Here is a 10553-nt window from a genome sequence, read left to right as displayed (position 1 = left end):
ACCCTTATAATTGAGTCCAGCAAAGTCATGGAAGCAAATGAGGATGTGGAAACCCAGTACCTTGCAGAGATGGAGCTGGAGGAGGACCCCGATGAAGTTCCCAGTTTGAGCGAACAGCAAAAGGCCGATATTGTGAAAACTGCGGACGGGTGTGAGATGAAACTGAAAGAGCTGAAGGACCTCATTCAAAGGACACTCTGGGCTAACTTCGGAGAAGAGGAAGTGACGATGGCAGTAGAGGCTGCAGAGAAGAAAGTAAAGACTGTGATGTCCCTTGAACGTGATGGAAGTAAAGAGGCCTTTGACTTTCTGTTTGATTACATGGAAAGATTGATCAAGAGAGCAAAGGAGCTGCACACACAGTGGAAGTGTTGGGCCCCTCCCGCCGAGCAGAAAGACTTCCAACTGCGGGTGAGGGAGCTTGAAAGCATCATTCCCAAGTTAATGTCCAGAAAAGCATGGTTCATTGGAGCAAAAGCTAAAGAAGATGTTGAAAGAAGTGTAAGTGCAGCTTCCATCAGCTACCCAACAGCCATTAGGCTGAAGCCAACCCCCCTCCCCAAGTTCACTGGCATCAAGCGAGACTTTCATCGCTGGAAAAGAGACTGGGAGGCCCTTCAGAGGCAAGGAGAGCCCACTGGGTCAAAAGAAGTTAAAAAGTTCCAGCTCCTTGACAGTTTGGATGAGAAAATAATGAGAGATCTTCGGCTGATGACCTATAACACAGCAGACGACATCTTTCGGGTCCTGGAGAACCGGTTTGGAAGTCAAATAGCGATCGCCATTGAAATAGTGGAGGGGCTCCAGAGACTTCCAGCTGTTAGAGGCAACCAGCCCAAGAAAGTTGTTGAGCTCATCCAAGCTGTTGGAAAAGCCCTTCAAGATCTGAGTGACCTTGGTGAAACTGATGCTTTAAAGAATCCTCTGGTGACAAAGTCAATAGAAAGCAAGCTTCCTGATGCATTGAGGAAAGAGTGGCTTCTCTATGCAGCTGGGAGAAGTTGTCCTGATCCAGAGAAGCGGTTTGACAGTCTTCTGACCTTCCTCAAGAGTCAAGAAAGCATTTATGAACAGCTGGACCAGTTGAGGGATGAAGAGCCATCATCCAGGAGAGAGCGGCCGGAGCAAAGGCAAGCCAGTACTAGAGCCTCAAGCCAGTCAAGTAGCCACCTCTCAGGATGCATCATCTGTGGGGACAGTAAGCATAAGAGGAAGCTGTATTTCTGCAAGAAGTTCCGGGTGCTCAAGCTCATAGAGAAAAAGAAGGCAGTGCGGAAATTGGGCGCCTGCTGGAAATGCCTAGAGATCCATGATGGTGATAATCACTGCAGGACAACATTCCTGTGTAAAAATCCTGAGTGCGAGGATCAACGAGAGCATCATTTCTACCTGTGTCCCAATGCTGAACCATCCAGAGGCAGCATGGCCCAAAGGAGGAGCAAAGGCAGCACAGTGGGAGGTGGCGAGAAGGGTTACACCGAGGCCCAGGAAGAATTCTTCAAAAAGCTCTCACCTGAATTAGTCTAACAGTGCCGGGACGCATTCTGCAACACAGTAGCAAGAACCTCCCACGCTGCGAAGACGCACTCAAGTCTCCTGGCAGAGAGCGGCCTAGTGGAGTGGCCGGTCATCATGATGCTGCTGGAGGTAACTGCCAATGCTGGGCAAAAAATTGGGACTTTGATCGACCTAGCATCCGATACCAACTATATCACCCATGAGGCCGCAGGGCAGCTCAATCTTAGAAGTGAAGACGTCACGCTTGTGGTTCATGGCGTGGGAGGCATGAAAGTCTTGGTCAAAACCAAACGATACCTCCTAAAAATCCGTATCACCACCCCAAAAGGCACTCTCAAGTCCCACCAGCTAGTTTGTTATGGCTTAGACAGCATAGCAGACATCCACAGGCATGTGTCAGCCGGAAAACTGCAAAGGTTCTTCCCAGACATCCCACTTAGTGACCTGACAAGACCAAAAGTGATCCAGCTTCTTATAAGTCACAAAGAGGGGCAGCTGGCTCCACAGAAAATCCGCACGGTGGGGGACCTCGTGCTGTGGGACGGACCACTAGGGAAAACAGTTGCAGGCACCCATTCTGAGTTGTTTGAGGAGGTCACTGTCTCAGCCCGCACGTCAAGGACGCACTTTGCTAGATCTATGAGGACTGCTGCTGTGATGTATGAAGAACACACCTGCAAAGTCCCCATTCAACCTCAGAGATCCCGCGTCAAGCAGCTGCTGTGCGAAGTGAAAAAACAAGTGGAGTTCTGGTTCGGAGACGTCAACCTCCACAAGGACCGCTTTCTGAGAAAGCTCATTGACGAGTCGGATGACGGCTATGTTGATTTATCCGTGGTGGCGAGCTTCAATCACATGAAGAAGCTGACGAGCGACACTAAACTGATCGCCCGGGCTCTGAAGAATTCTTCCGTACTGGAGGTGAATTTAGAGGGTGATAAAGTGAGACGGCAACTTCCCATCGGAGATGTTCCACCTGACGTGGACAGCCGCACAGTCTACGTGGAGCTCCTGCCCAAGGACGTGACTCACAGCTGGATCGAGAAGGTCTTCTCTAAATGCGGGACCGTCGTTTACGCCAGCATCCCCAGATACAAAACCACCAACGATCCCAAAGGCTTTGCCCTTGTGGAGTTCGAGAACCCAGAGCAAGCCCAAAAAGTCATTGAGATGCTCAATAACCCTCCTGAAGATGCTCCTAGGAAGCCGGGAATATTTCCCAAGACTAAGAAGGGGAAGCCCATCAAGATGACTGAAGACAATCCATCTTCAGGTGGCGGCGGGGAGGAAAAGAAGAAAAAGAAAAAGAAGAAAAAGAAGCTGCTGCCAGAGGAGGCCAAAGTGGCGCCGATGGACGCCGAGCCGCCAGTTCTGCAGCAGCAACAGCAGAAGAAGAAAAAGAAGCAGCAGCAAGGCTCAGATGCCACAAGTCAGAAGACGACGGGTAAAATCTCGGAGAAGAAGAGACGCCGCTCGCGGGTGGTGGACGAATCGGAAGCGGCGCTGCCCGCCAAGATTAGGAAGCTCGAGGAGAACGATGAGGTCGAGTTTGAGAGCAATCCGCCACTAGAGGGCGAGCATGGGAAAGAAAACCAAGAAGACCCGCTGGTCAATGCCAAAGAGAGTGTTGGGAAGATGCAGAAGAAAGTATTTACATCTGCACTCACAAGAGCTCAGGTAAAGAAAGACCCACCAGATCTGGAGTGCCGGAGGCCACCTGCTGGCATTGCTGCCCGAAACCTGGTGGATGAAAGACGGTTCAGCAACCTGACCCGCCTGGTTAAGGTTGTCGCCCAGGTCTGGAGGGCAGCAAAGCATTTTGCAGCTCGAAGTAGGGGCCTGGAAACGCCAAAGTGGGAGGCAGTTTCATTGGGTGGAGTTATTACTGTGACAGAACGTCAAGATGCTTTAAGAGATCTTTTTCTGGCTGCACAAGAGGGCGTGACCTTTCCAACCACCACAACAGACCGGCTGGTAGTCTTCAAGGAGGAAAAAACTGGGTTATTGGTTTGTGGTGGGAGAGTCCAGGCTTTCAGTGAAGACAGGGTTAGTGTTCCCCTTTTACCATACAGTGCTTGGATTTCAACATTGCTGGTTCGTGAAGCCCACAGAGAAGGTCACGAGTGAATTGCTGCGACTCTGCTGAAAGTGAGAAAGAGAGCATGGGTCATCAAGGGACGACGAATTGCTCAAAAGGTCATTGATAACTGTGTGATCTGCAAGAAAGCTAGAGCTAGAAGATGCCAGCAAGTGATGGGTGATCTGCCCCAGGAGAGAACCAGGCCGGCAGCTCCATTTGAGTTCACAGCAGTTGACCTGTTTGGACCATATCAGGTCAAGGATGATGTGAGGAAAAGAGTCAGGTTGAAAGAAGGAGACATTGTTTGGCTGTGTGACCAAAATGCGTTGAGGGGCCACTTTAAGCTTGGGAGAGTCATCAGTGTCAACCCAGACTCCCGTGGCATCGTACGGGATGTGACACTCAGAGTTGTGAGAACCTCCTGCGCCCCTGAGATTAGACCCACAACATCAGCATCCAAGCATCCTACGTCCAGCATCCAGAGGGATCATCAGTCCACAATTCTTCACCGGGATGTCCGACGACTGGTGGTTTTGCTACCAGTGGAAGAGCAGACAGAAAGCCCAAAATAGAAACCCTGACCACAAGTCATTGTCTGCGATCTTTCCAGCGGTTTCCGTGGGAAGATCGAGTGGGAGGTGTTGAGACGAGTTGGAAGCCGCACCCTCTCTGCCTGGGTGTGTCTCAGCCACACCCAAGGAGGCAGGCTGTTGAGAGCACCAGGTGGGGTTAATTAAGAGGGAGAGTGTTGGAGCTCACGTAACCTGCCATGCTTTAGACAAGGCAGCATTTCCAAAAGGCAGGACTGCAGCGGAAAGCTTGGAAAACGAAGCAAAAGAAGGAGCCGGTGAGCCTTTGGACATTTGAATATGGGGCTACAGCTCACATCTGGGTGGCTTAGGAAATTAATATGTAAAATTGATATGGGTCATGGTTATGTTCAACATTATAGTGAAATTGTGGTAAATTATGTGGTTTATTCTAAAAAGTAAAAGCTAAAAAAGAAATCGGGAAAAATGTTTGTATGTACTTACCAGGGTTGAAAGCTGTTTGGCTAAGTCATCCTGACTTAGTATTTAAAACCTAAGTATTTGATTTTGGATTGTATTGCTTAATTATGGTTTAGAGTTTGACCATCTATTTGTGTTTATTTTAAGGGTTTTCACCTGTGTCAGCTGTGTTGGCTGTGTTGGTTGTGTTTGGCTGTGTTTGGCTGAAGATGAAAATAAACCAAAGACAAGGAAAAAAAAACAGTCATGATCACTGAGTGAAGTCCAGTTCAAATCCTTTTGTCCAAGCGCCTTTCAAGTGGGGAGCTGCAGTTTAACCCCACAAAAGTGTGGGCCACTTGACACGCACAGATGCACGCACAGCACAAGAATGTGGAAGACAACAATGCTCCTAGCCATGGGTATCACAGGTCAGCCAGAGGTCAAAGTTCACGGAACAAGCTGTTCTTCTGCGTGAGTGAGTTGTGGCATTTCTCAACATGTCTGCAGTGTGTTCTATCGTGGGTGGCGTTTACATGACGACAATGCCAACTGGCGTGTCGAGCGGCGCGTCCAACGGGGCGTCCAACGGGGCGTCTACCGGCGCGTCCACCAGCACGTCAACTGGCATGTCGACCAGCGCCTCAACCATTGTCAGGACGACCAACAGGCAGCCCAACAACACCAGAGGCTACACCACGCTTGCTGACTCTGCGGCCACAAACGGCAGTGCCGCCACGACTGGCAAGGGGACGAGCGGAACAACGCCGCCCTTTGAGATGACACCTGCCGCAACGGCGACTGCCAAAACCACGTGGCCAACCACAAGCAAAAGTTCTCCTCCAGCGGGCAGTGGCGTTCCCGGTTGGGGAATCGCGCTTCTGGTTCTGGCCGCTCTGCTCCTTGGGCTCCTCCTCCTTCTCACGCTGGTGGCCATGGTCAGCGCATCATTTCTAATCTTTATCGAGTCGAACCCCCCCATGTCGTGGTTTCTGGGTCTGCTATTGTGGCCCGCTTCGTCACTCCATTTACTTTGTTCAGCATTGTCAGGAAGTAACTCAGTCTAGTTTTTGTCAAATTGACCAATGTCAAATCCTCTTCAGTTCTGCTTTTTACACTGACAGAACACGACGGCCACAGGCTCATTTGATCATGGACATGTTTGGGCATGATTCTTGATTGACGTACACTGTCAGACGGTAAGGTAAAAAAAATCTAAATTGTTTGCTGCGTAAGCGCAAGAGCTAGCACCGTTAGCTTAGCTCCACTGTAGGCAATGATTTTCATTTCAAAGTCAAAGTCAAAGTCAGCTTTATTGTCAATTTCTCCACATGCCAAAGACACACAAAGAAACCGAAATTTCGTTCCCCCCTATCCCACGGTGACAAGACATGGCTCACAACAGACAAACAAGTAAACAAGTATAACAAAAGCGTGCTGAATAAATAACACAACAATAAATAAATACATAAGAGGAGCAGAAAAAAAAAGGAGCAAGTACAGAAGACATTCCCGAAAATAGCGCAACAGTGCCGCACGCTACGCAGAAGGGGGTAGCGAGTTCAGGGCCCTAACAGCCTGGAGAAAGAAGCTGTTGGCGAGTCTGGTGGTGCGGGAGCGCAGGCTCCTGTACCTCTTCCCAGAGGGCAGAAGGTCAAACAAAGAGTGAGCCGGGTGACTCACATCTCTGGCAATCGAGGTTGCCTTGCGGGCGAGATGGGAGGTGTAAATGTCCTTCAGGGAGGGGAGCGAAGCACCAATAATCTTACCAGCCGTATTCACTATGCGATGCAGGGCCTTCAAGTTCTGTTCAGTGCAGTTACCACCCCAGACAGCGATGCAACTGGTGAGGACGCTCTCAATGGTGCCACGGTAGAATGTAGACAGGACTTCCTGAGGAGCACATGCACGCCTGAGCTTCCGCAGGAAGTACAGGCGGCGCTGAGCTTTCTTTGCCAGTGACGAGGTGTTTGCGGACCAGGAGAGGTCCTCACTGATGTGCACCCCCAGGAACTTGGTGCAGCTCACCCTCTCCACCACAGCACCGTCGATGATCAGCGGCAGGTGTGTTGTGTGACCCTTCCGGAAGTCAACAATGATTTCCTTGGTCTTATTGACGTTCAGCAGGAGGTTGTTGTCCCTGCACCACGTGGTCAGAAGGTCAACTTCCGACCTGTACCGAGTCTCGTCGCCCTTCGTGATGAGACCCACCAGAGTCGTGCCGTCAGCAAACTTCACTATGCGGTTGTCGCTGTAGGTCGCAGTGCAGTCATGCGTCAGCAGGGTGAAGAGCAATGGACTGAGCACGCAGCCCTGGGGGGCCCCCGTGCTCAGCGTGATGCTGGCCAACACGCACCACCTGAGGCCTCTGACAGAGGAAGTCCAGTATCCAGTTGCAGAGGGAGGTACTGAGGCCCAGCTCGTCGAGTTTGCAGATGAGTCGCTGCGGCACAATGGTGTTGAAGGCAGAGCTGAAGTCCACAAACAGCAACCTCACATATGAGTCCTTTCTCTCCAGGTGGGTGAGGGCCGAGTGGAGGGCAGAGCAGATGGCATCCTCAGAGGACCGCTTGGCACGGTACGCAAACTGGAACGGGTCAGTGGTGGGGGGGGAGAACGGACTTGATGTGCTCCATGACCAGCCGCTCAAAGCACTTCATGATGATGGGCGTCAGTGCCACAGGGCGGTAGTCATTGAAGCAGGACGGTGCAGGTTTCTTCGGCACAGGAACGATGGTGGCAGCCTTGAAACACGAGGGGACGATGGCCTGCTGCAGGGAAACGTTAAAGATGTCCGTGAAGACACCCGACAGCTCCCCAGCGCAGTCCTTCAGCGCTCGAGCAAGATCGTTCAGATCGTTCAGCAGACGGACATCGCCCTCACAGCTCCTCGGCGCGGGCTTGTAGCCTGTGATGGTCTGAATGCCCCGCCAAAGGCTACGTGCGTCCTTGCTGTCCTTGAAGTGGGTGGAGACCTTGCACGAGAACGCCTTCTTCGCTTCTTTGATGCCTCGGGACAGGTCGGCCCTCGCTGTCCTCAAGCCAGCCTCATCCCCCGCTCTGAAAGCCTTGTCCCTGGCCCTCAACAGTCTGAGGACAGCCCCTGTCAGCCACGGCTTCCAGTTCGCGCGAGTGACGACGGATTTCGAGCAAGTCACATCATCGATGCACTTCGTGATGTAAGAGGTAACAGAGTCAGTATACTCCTCTATGTCCGTCCAATCGTTGTAGGTGGCTGCCTGCTTAAACAAGTCCCAGTCAGTGGTGTCGAAGCAGTCACGAAGTGCGTCGGAGGCACCCTCAGGCCACACTCGAACCTGCCTCCGAACCGGCCTGGATGCCTTTACCAATTGTCTGTATGCGGGCAAAAGCAAAACGGTGAGATGGTCAGAAAGCCCCAGATGGGGGAGGGGGGTGGCTTTGAAAGCTCCCTTTTGCACCGAGTAGACTAGGTCCAGGAAGCTGTCTCCACGTGTCGGAAAAGGAACATGCTGGTGAAGCCTCGGGAAAACAGACTTCAGGTTGGCATGATTGAAGTCTCCAGCGAAGATGGTGAAACCGTCAGGGTGCGCTGTTTGCTGTTCACTGACAGCCTGGTACAGTTCACCAAGCGCCGCGATCCTGCCTCCTTCGATGTTGGAAGGCGGGATGTATACCGCGACTAGCAGAATCGCGGTAAATTCCCTCGGCAGATAAAAAGGACGGCACTTAATGATCACAAACTCCACAAGCGGCGAGCAGTGCTTACATACCACCACAGAGTCCCGGCACCATTCTTCTCGGATGTAGACGCATATTCCACCTCCACGCGACTTTCCCCCTCGTACAATGGCACGGTCCGCCCGATAGCACGCTAGCCGCTCCAGATGCACTGCAGAGTCCGGAATGTTGTCACTCAACCAGGTCTCGGTGAACACGAGCACACAGCAGTTCCGCACCGTCCGGTTCGTAGACCTCAGCAGGCGAACGTAATCCATTTTGTTGTCCAGCCATCGAACATTCGCCAGAAGAATGGAGGGCACCGCCGGTTGCGCTGGGTTGGCCGCCAGCCTGGCCCGGACGCCTCCGCGCTTGCCCCTCTTCTGCCTCCTCGCACACCGTTTCCGACGGCTCCCAACCGGGGGAGGAATAGCGGGTGAGGTCGGCAACGTTTCAGGACGTAGCAGTCCGAGCGCCTTTAATGTCGACGCTTCAAAGTCCAGAACGCCGCAAAACCCACTTCTGCCGATGTCAAGCAGAACCTGCCTGCTGTACTTGTAGCACGGACGAGACGAACACACAAGACTGTCGGACGAACACTCATTAGACGAACAAATCACTTGGTTTGACGACTTTCAAACAAAAATTGGAGGTCTTCAATGCCGGGGAGTCAACAAAGATCGTTCGACTCTGTGGATTTTGCCATTCTGTCTTTGATTTTATTACGATGACCTAGTGCTTTGTATGTCAGCCTCGCAGCTTTTATGGGTCAGGATTGGACTGAACGTGAAGACAGCGAGGACCCTTGCGTTGATGCTGTCTTCGTGTTGCCGTCAGATGTTTTGGTGTTGCTGCAACAGGGGGCACTACAACCACCCCAACGACATCCCGCTCTACACCACGCACGCTCGATTCTGGAACGGCAATTCTGTCCCCGCTTACGTGAGTCAACGCACGTGCCGCACGGCGACAGAGCTCTCGCGTGTCACTTGTGTCAAATGGCCCCTGTTCAAATGACTTCTCACAAGGCCCTCCACCAGGTCACACGTGTCACGAGGATGTGGCACGGGACAGGTCACATTTACACGCAAGGACTGCTTGTATGTCATCACGTCACGGCAACAGGTCACATAATCCTTGGCCATGCCGCAAATCCGTGTTGGACAGGATCAGAACGGCATTTTTAACATTGTCGAAGAAGCAAATGGAAAAAAACAATGACCAGCGGGGGAAGGCGAAACTGCCTCTGTACCGCCAGGTTGCCCGTGTTTAGGGGGGGGGGCAGAACTGTATCAGACTAAGTTCCTTTGTGGGTTCACATTTGACAACATGTCAGTAGCATGTCTTAGGCGTCAAGTCATACCTGTTATCAGGACACATCATGCGTGACAAAACGTGTAAGTTGGACAGGTCTTGTGTAAGGTGCGAGCTGCAGAGCGAAGTAAACCATCTTGTTGTTCTTTCAGGAGGATGTGGACAAAGAAGTCAAGGGGACCAAGTGAGGTGGTGTCACATGACCAGATGATTCTAATGATTCTTGAAGATGATTAAATCAAGATCAAAGACAGTCTTGAGGAGAAGCCAAAGAAGGTTGGATGTGGCCAAGTAACGCCTCTTGAGTTCTTCTGTATGTTCAAAGTCCAAATGTGCACTGAGTGCAGGCGACGACTTGCTTCTTTGTCTCAAGACAAGTGTGTCAATCCATCAATCGTAAATAAATCGCAGGCGGCCTCTTTGCCGTCAACTCTTTTGCCGTTCCTCTTCATGACGAGGACATTCCCATTTGGCAACTGCCACGTGAGCCTTCCCGCGCCTGCAAACGTGGAACACGACAATCGCGTGAGCAAAACGCCTGGCTGGCTCACATAGAGACAAATAAGGAATCGGTTGGCCGTCAATGTCAGGGAAGCCGAATTCATTCTCTCTCTCTCTCTCTTTCTCTCGCTCTCGCACACTCACTCACACTCTCTCACTCCCACACTCACTCATTCGCTCACACTCTCTCACTCTTACACTCACTCAGTCTCTCACACTCACGCACACGCTCTCTCCCACTTCGCACTCTCTCACACTCTCTCTCACACACAGCAAACTGTGGCGACGCACGTAAAAAAGGTCGAACAGTTGATTAGAAAAGAGGCCATCTGTTTACCAAAACATAAATCAGATTAATTAAATTGGGTTAAGAAAATAAGTGAAAAAGTATGTGTCCTTCAAAAATAAAAAACGATTTGTCTTTAAAAATTAAAAATCGATTGAAAAAAATC

General features: G+C 51.3%; 1 protein-coding gene across 3 annotated transcripts; it reads left to right on the top strand.

The window, feature by feature from the left end:
• The first annotated feature begins 5 nt into the window (after positions 1 to 5).
• On the top strand, positions 6 to 10449 carry LOC125974869 (uncharacterized). 3 transcript variants are annotated; one of them, XM_068651784.1, is made up of 5 exons: positions 6 to 4445; positions 4756 to 5018; positions 5098 to 5525; positions 9124 to 9228; positions 9753 to 10449. In XM_068651784.1, exon 1 carries the CDS (start codon positions 1633 to 1635, stop codon positions 3643 to 3645), a length of 2013 nt encoding a protein of 670 aa, XP_068507885.1. In that variant the 5' UTR covers positions 6 to 1632; the 3' UTR covers positions 3646 to 4445; positions 4756 to 5018; positions 5098 to 5525; positions 9124 to 9228; positions 9753 to 10449. The 3 variants fall into 3 exon arrangements, with proteins under 3 accessions (XP_068507885.1, XP_049585726.1, XP_049585727.1); XM_049729769.2 differs by lacking the exon at positions 9124 to 9228; XM_049729770.2 differs by lacking the exons at positions 4756 to 5018; positions 5098 to 5525; positions 9124 to 9228.
• The last annotated feature ends 104 nt before the right edge of the window (positions 10450 to 10553 follow it).

Source organism: Syngnathus scovelli, chromosome 9 (genome assembly GCF_024217435.2).
Source record: "Syngnathus scovelli strain Florida chromosome 9, RoL_Ssco_1.2, whole genome shotgun sequence".
NCBI lineage: Eukaryota > Metazoa > Chordata > Actinopteri > Syngnathiformes > Syngnathidae > Syngnathus > Syngnathus scovelli.
This window is presented reverse-complemented; position numbering and strand designations above follow the sequence as displayed.

What these genes read in the sequence shown, in the direction of transcription:
- LOC125974869 (XM_049729770.2), top strand. Translation starts at nt 1,633, where the DNA reads ATGATGCTGCTGGAGGTAACTGCCAATGCTGGGCAAAAAATTGGGACT.